At 38.6% G+C, this 18,633-nt stretch overlaps 1 protein-coding gene across 2 annotated transcripts in view; it reads right to left on the reverse strand.

Moving 5' to 3' along the window:
* LOC136350577 (zinc finger protein basonuclin-2-like) overlaps positions 1 to 18,633 on the reverse strand; it is a 95,485-nt gene that overhangs the window by 54,693 nt on the left and 22,159 nt on the right. For both annotated transcript variants that reach the window (XM_066302435.1, XM_066302434.1), the window contains exon 3: positions 10,309 to 10,411. In XM_066302435.1, the coding sequence (XP_066158532.1) occupies positions 10,309 to 10,411 (103 nt within the window). The remainder of the gene's footprint in view (positions 1 to 10,308; positions 10,412 to 18,633) is intronic.

An 18,633-nucleotide genomic window follows, 5' to 3' on the forward strand; every position in this document is an offset into this window, starting at 1 on the left:
GTGTTACGAAAAAAATGTTCTCTGCGAGACAGTCGAGTGATATAGAGGAAAAAACTCTAAATCAATTTCTATAATATGTGTTTCCCAAATGAAGCGCCTCCAAACAAATTTTCATAATATTCATTAAGCTCGAATTGATCCATAAACTATCTGTATGTCAACAATTAACAATTATCATGAAATTCCAGTTTCTTTATTGGTGTATTTGTTGCTTTCACGTTATCGAATTGGTTCTCTAGGGTCGCTAACGCTCGATCTATGCACTAACAACATTGGGGTTATCATGTTTCAATGATGATTCTGTGTGGGGGCATTACCTTGCTCCATTCAAGGCTTGGAGAAGCATTTCAACTAGAACGCAGGTACTAAATAATAAATACCACATGTCTACTTTGCAATTACCCAAATCCTAAATACAATTCACGATGCACGAGGCAATGGAAATAATGATCTTCTAAGAAATAAATCTAAAAGGACGAACTGAACCAGTAAATAAATCATTCGTCATTTTGTCCGGTAATAGAAATCTCTACAAACTGGTCAACTGTAATTAGTGTGTATTAAATAGCCGCAAGCCAAGCAGTTGGAGAGAGATGAAAAAAAATAATAGTTGATTGCATCACTTGTCTTTCTATAATAATTAACATTATTATTAGAGTTGCGTAAGACCTATGAATGTATGTGGGGAATCTTTAATCATAATTATTGTCTGTTTGTCCCTACGCCGGTTCTTTTACACGGTGCGACAATTAGAGGGTTAATTAGGTTCCATACACTGTGAGACAACGACGCTCAACTAAATGAAACGATTTTTTTGTTGGAACACAAATTCGTGCTCCCAAAACCAATAGATTTTAAAATATTTCCACAACGTAAGACAATATTTTAACTAGAATACAATAATTAATACCCATCATACTTTCAACGGATTTCTCTATTCCTATTAAAATTAATAAATGGTCTAACGTAACAAATTAATTACAGCGGTTTTATATAATAATTGCAAAATATTCTTTATCAGTGCACATCGCCTATGTTCACTTTTTTCAAATCGTGATTCCATGCGTTGTGTCGTGTAACTTAAATCAAGTATTTCACTCATTTCTTAATGAACGAAAGAATCTATTAAAACATCCACTATGATCGATGACGGTCGTGGTGTTTTCGACCAATTTGTCATTAGCATACCAAAACTAGCCGGAGAGCTAGTTAAAGTTCGGTGGTTGGCACATCATGCTCAAAAGCTTAAAAACCTTGTGAGTTTTTTTTTTTCAACCACGATGGTCGAGAAAAACGCTTAAAAGTGCAAATAAATGTCACCCAACGCAAGTCACTTTGCGCAGTTCGCTGCGCCAGCGCGTGGAGACCGACGCAGGTTCGAATTACTACCTAAGGAACTGTTCAACTGAAAACGAACATGTGGAATCGATAAGAAGGACTTTGATCCTCGTCAGTCACCCCAAGCAACCTCCAGATAGCCTTCGGAGTTATGTTGACAAGCTTCTCAAATAACCGAATTTTCACGAGGCGAGTGTTAAAAATTAATTAAGCATGTGTATGGACACATATCTGATGTTGTATAGGAAACGCGGAACAAAGATCCTCTGTATGAAAAGAAAAGAGAAAAGCGCACCACCGCTCTCCCATTTCGCTGTTTTAACGCTTTGCTCGGTGTTTATAGACAAGAATTGTTTTGAAGCATAGTGCACAATGCGCATTGTTTTAGCTAAAACGCCGCGCTTGTAACCCTTCTAAGTCTGCTGGGGGTAGTTTTATTGTTTTAAGTGTTCTTTTTCAGCCCCAACAATAACAGCTCCGGTTTAAGTATATAAAATTTAAAATGCAGGTCGTCGGTTGACCCAAATATATACTTTCGGGGACACTTTTCTTTGAAAAATTCATTAGAATGGGGTGCGCCTCCATAAACACGAGGATCGCCGAAAATCCATTACTAGCGAATTTAAAGTTATTTCCTTCAGTATGTCCATCTTCTTGCTAATAAATCACTGAAAATTGTGTTGTGTGTATAGTAATTTGCCCTGGCGAAATATGATCAAATGCTGGTAGGCAATCGGAATTTCTTTGTCCATATAATTTTAAGTGCTAAATAGGTTCGTATATGATTGCTGGCCGATGTATCATTACCTCGCGTTCTTCCCCTCGACAGTGCACGACACGATCGTTTCTGCCAGTGGCGCCCATTTGGGGCATTTTTAACATTGTTCCCAAATCGCTCTAAATTTTGAGAGAAATACTACTCTTGAAAAATCACCGCCAAGAAATAACGGGTAAACTTTAGCGTTGATAGCATTATGATGTTTCTAGAAGTACTGCCGTGGAAGGTAACACTATGGAAACTGCGACACTGGTTTTAGAGCAACATGACACACAAGTCGAGTGCGACAACACTACCTCGCAATGCTCTATTACCTTAGGCTGTTATTACATCTCGAAATCCATTTATGAACAACCTTGTTCGGCATTATTAGTTGACGTTGATTTCAGTGTATACTTCGTTAGACAATTGCGCACTAAATTAGCGCAATTCTTTGTTTTGCTTTAAATGAAGGTTAATGGGAAATTAATTTCTTCAGCGAGGGAACGAGGTCCTATTTGGGGATTCGCGTGTGTTACTGGGTAACGACAAATTTGATATTGTTCAGGACCGAGGTAATTGTACTCGTTCTATGGACAGAACATGTTGTTAACAGTAAGATGTTTACACGAACTCAACTGTGTTGGCAAAGCCGACTGACCACACAGGCGCGCATAGAGCGAGGAAGGACTAGACACCCAACGGGAGCGTGCGTGTCATCGCGCGCCGCAGAAGATACGCGTCGGTACATAAAACCAGTTTTATTTATCCTCTTTCGCACATTCGGATGCGCATCAATGATAACACGATTCTTGTCCTCTACGTTTCTAACGATTTCGTTATAAGAGTTATCGTTACTTAGCTAAGCGCAAGAATCTTTGAAATATAAAATGAGCCATGCTTTGATTGGCGAACACTCGTCAATCAAATTTAAAAGTTTACCGCAAAGATAGAATGTATTTATCAGCCATTTCTTGCGATAAATCAACATAAATTTAAGATTAATGGGTTGAAAAGTTGTTGACACAATATTGGCTTTCTCTGTCACTTTTACGGGAAATGAGTACAATTAAGTTTAAATTTGCACGTAATTTGAACCGTAAAGAACGGAAAGAACTTCTTAGCGAGCTTTCTAATTATGGCATCAATTTTAATTGGCAAATTTTGAGGAACGGCCGGAGAAGAACCCTCGCATTATTATAGATTTACCCTTGCGACGATGTAATTAGACCTAAGGATTAAGTAATAGATGGTCTCTGAATTATTCAATTTAATTCGTATGCCTTTTAGGAAGCGCGGTTATGTCACAATTTTCTCGAGTTAAATTCTCGGCAAGTGAACGGTTTTGTGACAAAATCCGTGATTGTACACAACGTAATTCCAACGATTATTCAACCATCGGGCAAAGCTCTGCGAGGTTCGTGATTATCCAACTGAAGCATAAAACATTTTGACTTACTAATTATTAGAAATCATCACCATGAGCGTAAATATTTAGAACACCAAGTGATACGTGTGGCGGAAGGATATTTTTCTTATATGAGCAATATAAATACATCAAACTGAACGTTCCCAAGAAACGCAAAGTCGTGACTAGTTATAAAATGTTAGATACACATTTTAGATTTTTAATATTACACGAATCACACAACCCAGGAAAATTTTACACTCACATATGGCGATGTTTCAACATTTAAATCTCCGTAAACTTCCATTGGCCGTAAAAGAAAAAAAGGAAGAACTGTATAAAAATACTCTAAGTTATATGAATTTCAGGTAATTTATTTTTAATCAAATCCCTCGTATTGGAAAAGGAGTTGACTGCGTATCTAGCATTCGGTGGTCCATAGGGACGTAAAGTACCTCTTCCTGATTTATTTCTCGTCCGCTCCACTTTCTTATTGGCTTATCCGTTTCCGATACCGATCTTTGATATTTAGCGAGATATACTGGAGCCTCCGAGTATAAATTACTTGGAAACTTATAGGAAGAGGGAGAGAAGATTTGGTGTTACAAATTGAAAATCAAATTGTGCTTTTAAGAATTGATAGGTCAAGGTTGGCAAGGGAGTTGCACGATTAAGCGATACATCGAGTTTACATGTAGTGTTATGCTCGCACGGGAACACCCATAAAATGTAAATTTTTGATTGGATTCGGCAGAGTAAAGAAATTGAATAATTTCTGAGGTAATCATACCTAATCTTAAACCAATCCGAAAATTGGGGAAGAATGATGAATACTCCCCGAGGAAATGACTGAGTGCGGTAGAAGTTACGAGGGCGACCGTGGAATAAACATCATCTTGAGGATTTTCGAAATTAATTTCACAGAACTTCGCAAAAAAATTAAACTTTAATGGTTTACTGTAATGTTAAACTTTAATGAACGATATTAACTATTTGGCATAATTCCAATTATCACACGCAGCTGATGAATTTACGTGGGAATTTTTCGTCAAATAAAACTCCTCTGTGCATCGAAGGTGCTTACGTGATTGTAGAATCAAGCCCTATAAGAAATTTACAAACAGCAAGAAAATATAAAGCCAACCGTCGTAAAGAAAAATGCAATTTAAGGGCAAGAAGCTTATTATGCGGCGAAGGGCCATAAAGGAAAGATCCATAAGTGTCCAAAATTCTATAGGAGAAAATGGCACGCAGTATATCATACATACGAAAGCACAAGAGGCTCCCCCGAGAGAAATTCTGCCGAGACGTCGCTTCGGCCATGCATAGACAATGGTCAGACGGACTCACATTTGACTATAGATGACCACTAAACCGTTTTTCGAAACTATTGAAAATTCATATATATTGCTCGCAGGCGTCAGCGCTGCCAAGAAAGGTCTTCTATTTTGCTTTGGCTATATTCTTTAGCCCCTATCAGTGCATAAATCATATCGTCTGCACCAACCGGCTTAATCCAATCTTGAGGAGGCTCCAATTTATTATCTCCCGTGAAAATGTCCACGTGAAAGTATTTAAAATCGCCTGGAAGACGCTAGCAGGGATAGCCAATCGTGGTTTTTACGAGGGACGGCCTTCAAGCAGGTATTGGTGCAGATTGTTGTGTTCGCATCGAGTACGTGTCGTCTATAATTCAACTATGACAGTTCATTATTGGATAAGTTGTATCGCTCCTACACATTTCCTAACCAACAAACAAGGAGATCCGTTTGGTAATGACATCGACAGATTGATTATTTACCGAATTATTATTAATGGAACCTCAGAAATCCTCAGATTCTGATGACCATTTTTTATTTACTCACATATTGATTTATTGGCATCTAACCGTATTATTTTTAATGCTGGGTTATTTGAAATTGTGAAAAGCACACTGACACGCCAGAGGCTTTCAGCTAACACTAAAATCCCTTGTTCATAAATCAAGCAATTTCACTAGTTTCGCAAAGTAAATACGAACAGGTAGGGGGCATGTAAACAACACTAATAAAATTCGAATGGCAGCAAATTGCAGACTAATAAAAATATCATGTTTTCACGTATCGTGACTAAAACTGCACATATCAAATCAAAGCGAGTTATCTGAAAACGTGATCTAAGGGACATTAAACGTATGGAAATAACGTAAAGTCGGCAGAGGCCGAATATTAACCACACTTAAACCTAAGTGAAGTTGAAGCAGTCGGAATTGCAAATTTTACCAAAATCGGCAGACACGAAATACGAGTGGAAATAAATAAAGGGGTAATTATACGGTGCCACCCTATAAACGATTGATGGTTATCGTGTCTTTGCATGAGTCTCATGTACCTGGGATCGACGTCAACCCGCATATAAATGCATTTTTGTATGCACCTTATTATGTAAATGACACTGACAATTATTCGCCTAGCGAAAAGCTATTTCCTTTGTTAATTTTTCAACGCGTATTTATGCTTGAGTAATGTACTTCAGGTATTTAACCACAGTTTTTCTAATTATCATCCCGTTCAGGCTCATAAGCCCAAGTAAGTGGCAATCGCTATTGCAAATTACATCAGAAGGGTTCTAGCCATGTAACCTCCTCCAGAACCTCACGATTCCCTACGTTTGCTGCAATGGACGATTTTGTCCTTTGATTCTGCGAAAAAGTCGACGATGAGCGAAAAAGGACAGGGGGACGTAAGATGATTTCCAACGGAGCCTGTGGAACTTTCTTTGCGGAGCGACGTCTGGAAGGGTGAGGCGCAGTTACAGCTGTTTGGAACTTTAAAATGTTCAATTTTATTTCATACACTGCTTAACTCCACCACGTCTCACTGAGTATCCTAAAAAAATATCGCGTTCTGTGCATGATACGCTAATCCTTTCTTCACTTTGCTCGGCACTAAAATCGGCATCCCACGAGCTAATCTCGCCGAGCCTCGCTCAGCGGATAATCACATTACCTTCCAGTACTTGCGGTACAAGGCTGTTTTTCTTAAATGTATAAATAAAACTCTAGTTTCTAGGAATATAAAGTTTACACTAAAGCCGGCATTCCACGATACCTGAATGAAGATTAGGAGCCTCGATCTGTGCATAAATAGGCTCGATTCGTATGCACGCGGAACTGATCCCACTACAACGTTTACTTTTTAACCGATTTACGTTTCGTGGGAGGCAGACTTTGGCAAGCGTAGCTTAGCCTAACTTTAAAAGTCCTGCCCGACGTATGAGATCAGTTAAATTTCGTCTGGTTAAACCCAAGTTAAGATAGTACGTTTGTGACGATCACGGAAAGCGAGATAAGCGGAGTCACTGCAGCCGTAACACATTTCGTGCAGGCATTTAACCTAAGGTCTAACTAGAATTCTAATATAGCGTGAATTGTAAAAATGTTCTGGTCACGCATGGTGAGGATGCGCATAAACGTGAAAGTCACACTCGCGGTACCAACGAGTTTTTCTAATTGAAAGTATCATAAAAAATTAATCAACAGTAAGGTCTCTTTATAACATAAACAAGGCGAGATGAGAAAATATTGTTAAACGGACGACGTGCCGGTTTCCAGTACATCAGAGATAACATTTGTTCAGGCTACATGCAGGTTTGCTCGTTTTTAAGGAGACTATAAAGCGAATAATCCTTCATTACGTATAATGTTTATACTGATAAATACCTTTTTGAGAAACTTTCAAAACATGTTTTATACGGGAAGCAGAGATTTTAAAATGATCCAACAAACAATGGTATTAAATTTTCAACCGGTTTTAAAGATGGATTACAAGCCCCCAAAAAGGCAGAATTAACAATCTGATAATTTGGTCGTCAATTCATCGACGGGGGTCGATGTTTTAGTCCCTTTTTAATTATTTGCGTATTGCGTGATAATGTAATCCCCCACATCAGTGATGAAATTCGTCAGTTTGGCACGCCACGATTGAAAATGGATTATTTTCATTATAAATGCCGCGATCTGGCTTGTCTGCTCGTCAATAATTAAAAATTGCCAAAAGCACGTTCGGTTGTAAACCAATTTTCAAGTTCAGATTTTTTGGTACTTTTAATGTCAGCAATTTGATTGGGACACTAGCGAGCACGGCATTTACCTACTTTCTTAAAAACTCGGAACGATCGGGGATATTGCTTATTTCATACGGTGTGGAAATAAAGATAAATTTAAACCAGTTTTAATGCCGCTTTTAATAGTGTTTGGGTGGCAATAAGCCTTAGAGTCAACTGTGAAAACACAAACAATTTATAAAAACTATGTGTCAATGAAAATAATCAAAAGTAAAAACATTTCTCACCTATCCAATTCGACGTGTAAACAGATATGTATGTGTCCTAAAATAGGTTTATTTGGAATTGACTAAGGAATGTCTTGAACTTATAAACACCGCATTCTTACTTTAGATCTCCTATTTTACGCTCATTGATATTTTCCGAAGGGGCAGAAAACATTTTCCGTAAGTTCACCCCCGACATCCGAATTAGTTATCCAGACTTTTTCACATATGACATATTGCTTTGACCGAGTCGGCTAATCCATAACTCTTGACACTAACCTTATAATGCCGGGGGAAGGAAACTGATGTCGCCTCTATAAGTGACGTCATTCGTCAAGATACGATCTTAATAACTTTCCCAGATTTCGGAAAATTTATTCCCTGGATATTAGATCGTATACGTTATATGATTAAGTACTCTAAGAAATTAAAACCGAAGACGACTGTGTTTAAGTGAGTCATAGCGATTTCGGTGTGTCTCTGAAGTCCCTCTTATTCCCGTTACGGAATTGACGTTAGTTCTTCTTATAACAACCATTAATACCGTCTCGACTAGTTGCAATTGTTGGTTCCGACCTCGCTCTAAATTTCTCAAGCATCCATTACGTCTCCCGCATCCAGAGCCTCTCTACACCCCGTCAAGGCGACAAATAAGCCCTGAATCCAATGTACACGCGTGCTCGAAATTTAGGGATGTTCTAGACTTTGCTAACAAATATTTTTTTACGTTCAATCGAGTCTTGCACTTATTCGTGATGGTTATTTTCATCTCAGTTTGTCAAATGCCGAATTAAGGAATCTGGATAAAAGCCCATTTAAAGGTGTGGAACAATAAATTGTAGTAGAAGGAATTATTGAAAATTCTTGAGAAACACGTGCAAATTTAAAGTTTAATAACGAACGGGTCCACCTCGCGTATTTATGATGGTCCTACACACACCCCGTTCCGCACTCGGGATCGGGTGATCAAAATCTTGATGATATATATCATTCCAGGTCTATCGGAGGGAATAATTGATTCCAGACTTGAAATGCATTCTTGTTTCGAAGAGCCGTTCTCTGAAGCATGTCCCAAGCACGCTCAATCGAGTCGAGTTTGGGAGATTGCGCCAGATCGGGCCAGTCTAAAACTGGAATATTTTGCTTTTCCAGGAAATTTCTTGCGACTCTGATAGTATGTCGTCCAGGCGTCCTTAAAATAATGAAAGCTAAAACGATTGAAATACAATCGGCACCTAACGACACAACTGCAGTGCAATAATTTTGATGTGCCCAACTTAATGTCGTTTTCCCCATATACTGCAAAAAAATTATGTACAGGAGTGTTTAAAAATACCCTCAATTTGTACGTTTACATTAACAAACGTTGCAGATATCATGATACGTTGCACACGTAACCGTAAAGCGGATAGAAAAAATTTTATTAAGAACAATTTTTAATATCCTAGATTTTGAGCATGTGTCCATTTAATCGGCATAAGTTCATATCCCTCTAAATTAAAAAAAAAGCAATTAGAGCCTAAAATGAGAACCGTTCATAATGTCGCATGCGTGTCCACCCTGCGGGTGATCCCGGAACGTAACAAACACCGTTAAAACTCTCTAGCTGACAATTTAATTAAATTAAAATATAATACAGGGAGATGCAGGAGAAACACTTATTAAATTACAACATGCAACTATACAGCTATTAAGGGCCTCAATTTCAGACCCTAAACATATTAATATTTGTTTTGCGCGCACACCCTCGTTCTTCAAATGTGTCACTGCCAACGTTTAGAAATTATGCTGTCCTAAAGGGGTTCATGAGGTGTATAGGGTGACACTAACGTTTTAACATGCTCGCTGATCGTTAAAGGGCTTGGATGATTGATATGCCCATTTTAGGTTGTGTGCTGAAGGCTCTGTAGGATATATGTAAAGTATAAACGCAGATTTATGCCCAGCCAAGAAAAATTTAAAAGGGAACTATAAAATCGAATATTCATCTCATACACTAAATGGAAAGATGGGCACAACGTGACTAGGTTACAGAATATCAAATTTATGCCCAGTGTCCGATAATGGGAATTATATAATATTTTTTTCTGATTGATCGGGGATATTTCAAGGGTTATGAAAGCCCCGTATTCCCAGGGGACTTCGCCCAGTTTTTGCGGTATCTGGGCTTTAAAAGGCGAAGCCCCAAAGTATTGCGACACATCTGGGTAATAGCTTCATACGTGAGAAAACAAAAGCCTAATTAACAACAAATTATTTCCCAACACTTTGCAATTTAAATCCAGTCACACCCTATAAGCTTGCTTTCCGACGTCTGGTACCATAAAAGGTAGTCCAAGTACAATCGAGATGGTCATATTTTTTCGGATTTAAATTATTATTAGACCATCTCAGACGCTGACATTTATAACGATATTTGCAATGGTACTGTGTGGGCAGCTATTAATAAATTGAGCAGAGTTAAAATGTTCCCTATAGGACATATATTGACTTACCGTGAGATATCCAACTATGGTTGCAGGTTTCGCAGTAGCGCATGCGAATCCTTCCAGGGATGAAGTTGTCACACTTGCAGTTGGGGGCTGTACATTTCACTGGCTGGAAAAAAACATAGCTCAGATCTAGTGGCAACAGAAGCCAAATTAACATCCTCGAAGAACGACGATGTAAGGAACAACTCTCGTACTCTTCCCGTCAGTAATCAGAATTTCCTGAGGTTCTCGCCACGCCAACGAGGGTTGATAATTTTCTTGAAATCTAAGCGTCCCCTCTAACATTAATATAATCAACCCCCAAGTTCCGAATTAAATCTTTTCATAGTTCTATGATTGGCTTGATTTTGGGCGCATGCACCCCATGCAATATGGCTGATAAAGAAACAGGTGAAAGTAAAAAGTTTAAATGATTTTTGACCAAAACTTGGACCAGCGCACACCCATGGCTGATTTGGAAAGGCTAAACAGTCGTTGAATCTACTTTTCCATAAAAAGACAAATTTTCTGATCAACGTCCCGTATAATTCCTTTGTTCCTTTTCTAGCCCTTTATTTTCCATAGGGGTCCTCGATCCATGCAGTTCTCTCTCCACAAAGCTCATGCGGTTATGTTGGGTATTTTTTCTTCATTAACTCTGCAGATACGTCTGGAGCACCTTGGAAAGTGCAGCGGCGCACGAAATTCAGCATAGTTATTATTAAAACTCTGGAACCTTAAATTCGTATCCCGAATTGACGTTGTTCTGTAAGAGCGACTTTATATCAAGCTAACATCAGTTAATTCAGGTGTTGTGAGATCAATCTGTGATGAGAGTAGCTAGAAGCTTCATGATGGCTGTTTCGTATTGCTCACCGATTGGGAAACGTGGACTTTTAAGTTAACGGGTCTATTTTTGGTAGCGTCGAAAAAATATGTGTGAGCTGATGGAATACTTCGAAGAGAAATGTCACGGTCTCGCAGATTGAAAGAAATTCCTAGAGACGATCTTTGTAATGATGATGATGATGATCGTCAAACGTTTCGCGAAGATGATAATTAGGTTAGAATTAGACGCTCTAAATGTGTTGTTATTATTCAAATTCCCCCACTCGCGGTGCAATAACAATATTTAATGAGGTGTACAGAGTAGCAGCTTCAATGGGTTCTGACACAGAGCAATACTTTAACGGTAATACTAACAATCGGACATAATTATAAGCGATATGTCTAGGCAATAATAAATGCCACATTTGGAATAGGAATTAACACATTATTCCACTACTACATTTCAGAAAATAGTTATAAATCAGACAATTAATTAGCAAAAGGTTTCAAGCATGAAAAGACAAGTTATTATGAAACAGGAACGTATGTGTGTGGAAAACCCGGCGCCTAATCTGCACCAGCAATAAAGCTAAAAAGATTTGAGGCAATCATTAAAGGATTTGTTATTACCCAAACATCTAAATATACCTCGTCAGTTGTAATGATATATAAACATTGTTATTTAAAATGAAATATCGTTCGTATGGGCATACGTTAACAAGCTTTCTGCTAAAGAATATCCTTTGTTCGGAACCGCACTTGAACAACAGGTAATAAATACTCGGGATGCAGTAAACAATATTTCAGAGACACCTAGAATGAAAACAGTGTCCTAAAGAATATTCGACACACACTGGTCAAGAGCAGAGCCGCACCATTCGCGCCCAACGCAATTCCCTAAGTCCCATGCCAGTTCTTCGATTAGACCAGAGCGAAGCTAAAATACGGCCCTGTCGGATATCTCAAGATTCGGTTATGAAAAGCCACTGACTGCATCTTTGATTTGCGATTACTAATGTTACGCCCCCTTTAAAAACTTGCCCACATCTTACAAGGGCAACGTTTAAAAGCAATCTTGGAGCAGGCCTGCTTCCTAATAAAGCTAATTGCTCGCCGTAGCCCCGATTTAATTATGTCTTTTCTGCGGTTTGATATTATGTAATTTCGCGTTTCGCGAAATGAAAATGCGTGTGGCTATACGGGCACGAAGCCGTGCCTAATACGAATAGAAGACATGCGCCTCGGGCTTAAAAGCGCGAATCCCGAACCATTTAATATGGGTTTACAGGATTAGATATGACAGTGTCCAATTTCTCGTGTGCTTATTTCACTTGCTCTCTGATTATCACTGCACATTCAGCCGATCTGATGGAATCGGAGGTCCAAGCGATAATTATGTAAAGGCCATGCAAATAGACAATGTTATGGACTGAAAATAATCTCGCGGTCATACGTGGAATACGAACTGTCATTATCGATCGGTGGCAAGATAAGCGATGACAGTTCAATACTGCATTAATCCATTAATTCCGATCAGACTAACGATGCGATGGGGTACACGCCATCAGTCCAAAATCGAATCCACATATAGGCGGGTTACACTCCTATTAGGAAATCTCAGCCCCACCTTTTTACCTACAATTTTCCTAAAGTGCTCGCCTTCTTATTGGAGCAGGAAGACTGATGATCGATTAGGTTTTGAGGTGAAGATCTCCTTTTGTTGATCCACTTATCGAGCTGACGATATCTCATTTTGCGCCGGAAAAAATTGTGTCTCAAAGACCCTCTGACGTGGGGGGAAATTGATATCTGGAGTTGCAACTGAACACTTTGTGTTCGTCGTTGGATTTGGGTTAAATATCGGCATGTATAAATCACTTCCAAGGTTACACCTAAGGTCCTCGCGGATGCAAAGTGCTTCGCGGGATCGAGTACAGTAATAATTTTATGGAAAATACCCGCATTGTTACCGCCGATGTATTTTTCGCACTGCAATGCACTGCCCTTTTAATATATTTAAAAAGGCTACTAAAAATATTTAAATCGTTATATCTAACTGATTTGCATCGGCTGATGCTACTTCCAACAAAAGTTTATCGACCAATCTTTACCCAACTCATGGAGCTATTACTGACTGACCTGGAGGCCGCCTGAGCTTACCTTACATTTTCAATCAACGAAGTTCATGATAAATTCTCTTGTCAACCTCCCTTCAATGCGCCCATACATTTTTCTACTTCTCAGCATTTTATCCTGCACATTTATTATCTCGCACTGGTAATTTTCCAGGTGTAAAAACCATTCCATTGTAATTTCAAAAAATAGGCAAACCCAGTTAATCCGTTACTCTAAGCCATAATACGTAAATCCTAATTTCCTCAAGAAAAAGTTATTAAAACTGAACTTAATAAAGGAACGGCTGCACTCTAATAGGTTCCAAAAAATTAATTCCATCCTTTTAGCGTCTAGAAAGAGTAAAAGGGTCCCCAAAGAGAGTTTCGCGTCAGCAAAATTGACGTCAACCTCAATGGGGCCTTGGGGAACACTAAAAAGCAACAATTTGAATATTTTTAACATGGATTTTAAGAAGCGTAAATTTTTGGCATACAGTTACCATCGGGGCGCAGGCGAGGGGAGCATGATTTATTGGCGATAACTAAAAGTAATAAGACGCTACCGTTGCATTTCTATTCTGGGGTCTATGCTGGACAAGTCTTTACATTATAAACCTTTGGGCGACAGTATTGATTATTTGTGTATACGGAACAGAAAAAGGTTCAATTTGTTGAGCTTTAGGATGTAAGAACTGCGCAAAGGACAGCGTGGTTTCGTTGGGCTCGATGAGGAAAGCATATTTAAACGTAGAATTCCGAATCGAAGTATTTCTTACTCAATTTGAGCCTCGTTAAGACTTGTTATTGCTGCTCGATATTTTCCTGAAGCGATGAGTAATACGGTATAAAAATTTGAACTGCGCAGGCGCGACGCTGGCGGTTAATACGGCTGATCCGCACGCTCCCTGCCACCTCCCCATCTCTTGTTGAACGGTCTTGTTTCGATTACAAAAAATTGTCCGCTTTGCGATGATTGTCTGACCTATACAGGCTTCTAAAGCTGAAGAAAAACGTAGTATTCGCTTGATTTTCCAATGAATCCATGTGGAAATGTTTGATCTGCTTATTCCCTCTGGTTCAATAACAGACTCCTAATTCACGCAAAGTGACGTAACAGTGGGGGTATATAATAAGCATTTTAACCTTCTCAGTGCCTGGCTGGCGTTCATACGAAAATTGCAATATGCCTTCGCAATTTAAAACTTGGGCAAGACGAGGCAGATCCAACGTTGTAATGTACGGGAACAAGGAGATATCGTGAATATGGAGTAATGGTGCGAAACATGCTCAAATTTATGGTTTGTCGCGCCCGCCGCAATATTATTTCTTCCTATCTGGGGATGTTGTGTGGATTCATACGGCTTATTTATTTTGCCCTTCCATTATGAATGGCGACAGCCGGTACTGTATCTCTGAAGTTGACATCTTTATAGTTCTGACGCGAGCAGCCTCTTATTTTCCGTCTATTTCTGAAGAGTTTTTGATTGAGTGTTAAGTGGTCGATAATTTTCCTTAAGAATTTGCACAACTACATCTAAATTATCCCATTAACGTATCTGTTTATAATGCAGCACTTTTTCCAAGGCTATAGGTCAGATTCTTGCGAGCAAAAATGCAGTTATATTTACTTTCCGATAACTTATAATCCATGACCGTAACCTTGTCAAAATTATCACCTCCTTTTTTCCATGACACCGCAATATGACCGTAGAGGTCATTCAATATGTTGTTTGTTTATTCATAGATTGGGTAATTTCGTCTATGTCGTGACAACGGGCAGTAAGTCTCAATCCCACACAGGTGTGGCCCATTCTTCCTGATTAGTGAATCGCCATCTTGAAAAAAGACCGTTTCCCCGGCCTTTGGCTGAGAATCCGGAACATAGTCGCAATTTCCTGTCTTTTCGTGTCAAATTATCCCGTACTTAAAAGTTATTTCTCGCAAGTCTGACTAATCGAATTCATTTCGTTCCTTGGGTCACTCATAATCTGAAACATATTGATTTGTCATGAAGAACACTTTGTATTATTTATGAGACCTTCTTCTCTTTTTGTCCCTCACCCTCCATTTTGGGCTGTCTTCTCTGCATTTATAAGCATCCTCTTCCATGCCGAAGCCGGTATGCAAATCAGACAACGGGACTGAGACTGTGATTGATCTATTTCCGCAAGATTGATTATGTCGCAGGATGTTCATCGTCTTTATGTGGATAAATGGCTGACTATTTATTCTGGTTTGTCCATTGCTGTTCGATGTTCACGCATTCGGTCATCTGAGAAATTCCTCATAACGTAAATAGTTCTGCAGTTATTCGTGACTCGAATATTTAGCAGGGTGCATACAACGACCGGATTAATAGTTCCTCAAAATATTCGGAACCTCTGAACGAAATGGAGCAATAGTTCGAACTCTGAAATCCATTGTAAACTTCGATTAGCCAGCAATCCAAACAAGAGTAATGCAATATTTAATAAACTTTACCAAATGCGCTCCAAATATTCGCACTGGCTTTTTTGGATTCTAACAATTTCATAGGTATTTTCAAATTCAAAACGCTGCTAAAGATAAAGGTAAAAATAAATTAAAATTCTACTGGAACAATTGGATGCAAAAATGTTTGGATTTAAAACATCATAAAACGAGGAACCGATTTCTGGATATTGCGCTTGGTGAACGTGCCGGAAAAGTGGGAAGAAACGTTAAGGGTCTCGTCTAGAGCAGAATAACCTAGTCTTGCACGAGAAGATCTTTTTAGAACTTTTTGGTGTGAAACTGATTGTCGATCTGCAAAAAAAGCATTGACATAGACCCACTGAAGCAGTATTGTTCCGCACCTCTGATCGCTAAACTGTGGACTTTAGAAAGTCCTAACTTCAATTTCCGAGCTGTTCAGTCAAAGCGAATTTATTGCCCCCCAGGGAAACTAAGAACTGGAACTTATGTCAGTTCTGTCTTAAGACAAACGATTTAATATTTTCAAATAACAATATTTGCACAACTAAAAACATGAGCAGCGAAAGGACTGTTCCAAAGAGATAACCGTTCCACCGAGAGAGCCAATACCAGATTTCTTTCCTTATCCACAGTATTGAGACACGGGTCGAAATTGAAAGATAAAATTTGTCGATTATAAAGGCAAAATACTAACGTAACAGTTCCATTCGACGCATTATGTCAAGTTTATCGTTTAGCTCTACTCAATGATATAAAAGAACTGGATGTAGCTAGATGTTTTACGGTATGGTGGGTCCTTGGTGGCAGATAGAACGACGTGACGTCACCATTAACAACGTATCACTGCGAAATGCATTTCTGACGACGAAGTGACTACACAGGGACACTAACGCATGGCGGCCTCCCGGACAGAAAATTGTCTCACTTTCAGTGGGACGCCCGCAATTGCTGGCAATATCCAGTTCTTCTAGATCATCGGCTTCAATAATCTTGAATAATATTGAAAACGATACTGATAGAAACGAGAATCTAAGCAAGTTTAGCCGGAACTGTTCTAAATTTGGATCAAATAAGTGTTCCAACACGTTGAAGGGTAAGCGATAACAAGTACAAAATATTGATGTTCAAACATATACATAAGAACGCAGACAAAAAGTGTGTACTGTGATCTAGGTAAAGAACTCATGTGGAAATCGAAATTTCACGGACCCCTTGATCTTGCGCCTGAGGCCAGAACATGGTATTTATAGGAATAATTTATTGCCACCATTAAAAGCCTTAAATTACTAAACTACGGGGTCGTTCGAAGAAAATGAATTATTTGATCTAACCCTTCATATCTAGTCAAATGTTAATAATGTTCACATTTTTGATGAGGTGGTGAGATATCGCTCATATCATGGGAATTTCTGGAGGCCTTCAGGTGCAGCTTTTGATAATAATGAAAAGGTGGGTAATTAACTGTGATATTAAACCAGTAGCTTTACGCTATTCAGGTGATCTTTTTTAATATGGCACTATATCGAAGTCTTTTTGTATTGCTATACGCCTGTCATCGTGATGGGGCCTCAGTTGGAGACAAATTAGGAAAACTTCCTGGAATCACCGTTCAAAATTATGCCAATTATCAACGCAGCGCTTACCGGACGACATACGGGGGATTCGAATGAAATGCAGTAGTGCCAAGAATGAGACTGAAGAAAGTGTTTGAAGAAAACACGAGAGCCACGTAACTTCTCTAAATACACCAATTTGATTGGTGAACACGTTATTTAAATTCGACGTAGCGATGTGTGTGTGTGTGTGTGTGTGTGTCGCAAGCATGTAAGCTGTAATTTGTAAGCTATCAGGTAAGCCAAACCGCACACAACATACCTTCCTATCTAAACAAACAGGAACGGCCCGACGATAAATAAATGGGATCTGTGAATGTTAATTTATAGCGGACAAAAATAAGTTATTCTGTGACAGTAAATTATAATGAAATAATATTAGTTTACTGTAAATATTATTCTAATAATTCATTATTTTTCGCGCACAGTTTGGGAACACCTACAATAGGCGTCAATATTTGCGACTAGTTGGTGAGAATTTTCTATAAATATTTCAACGAGCCTGAGTCAAGACGAAAAATTTACAATAATTTACTATGTGTAAAAAACTTTATTACCAACACGTATAAATAACCAATATGTGTCAAAACATTTATCGTGTCATCAAACCAATCGTAATTGTCTTCATTAATTTCCGCCAAGGTGTAAATATTTTTTCACACATAGAGCAACCGGAGTAGATCGAAGTTGAAACTGACCAAAACTGGCCTCACTTCGGAATGAAAATTGCATGGCTGGACGTGACAGAGTGAACACTGGTCAAGAGCAATCATTTTATAGATAATGGTTCTAGGAATAAATGCCTAACTAAAACGAACTGATATAAACCGTTAGGCAGCACAGCAGTTTGACATCGCTATTGAAAGAGTGACAATGTGATTTCATGAAAAGAATTCAGCACAGTCATCTTCTTGATTGGGACAGATTTAGTTGCCTCTGGTTCTTTGATGATAATGCAAAACATTCTGATGGTCTATAAGGTCTATACGGCTTAGAATAGGATTTGATGGTGTGACTTAAAAGGACCGTGTTTCAAATCAAACGTTCCATTATTAAAAAACGATTTCTTGTTAGTTGTACCAACCGAGAACTAAAATGTTGGATAAATAAATAAAATGCCCGCCGCGACTGAAAACTTTCGTCTATTTAATTATCCAAATAATGGACAAAACAAAGTTCCTACTGTGACAGTTTTGCCGTTGCTTGCTCAACCTGTTATAGCATTCGTTTAAATGGACTCAATGACAAGAACCCTTTCTATTTTTATTTGCTTTACTTAAATTGTCATTTTAACGTTTCTCACGTAATTAACACTTTTTGGAACTCCATATCAAGGAATA

Source organism: Euwallacea fornicatus, chromosome 3, assembly GCF_040115645.1.
Source record: "Euwallacea fornicatus isolate EFF26 chromosome 3, ASM4011564v1, whole genome shotgun sequence".
Classification (NCBI taxonomy): domain Eukaryota; kingdom Metazoa; phylum Arthropoda; class Insecta; order Coleoptera; family Curculionidae; genus Euwallacea; species Euwallacea fornicatus.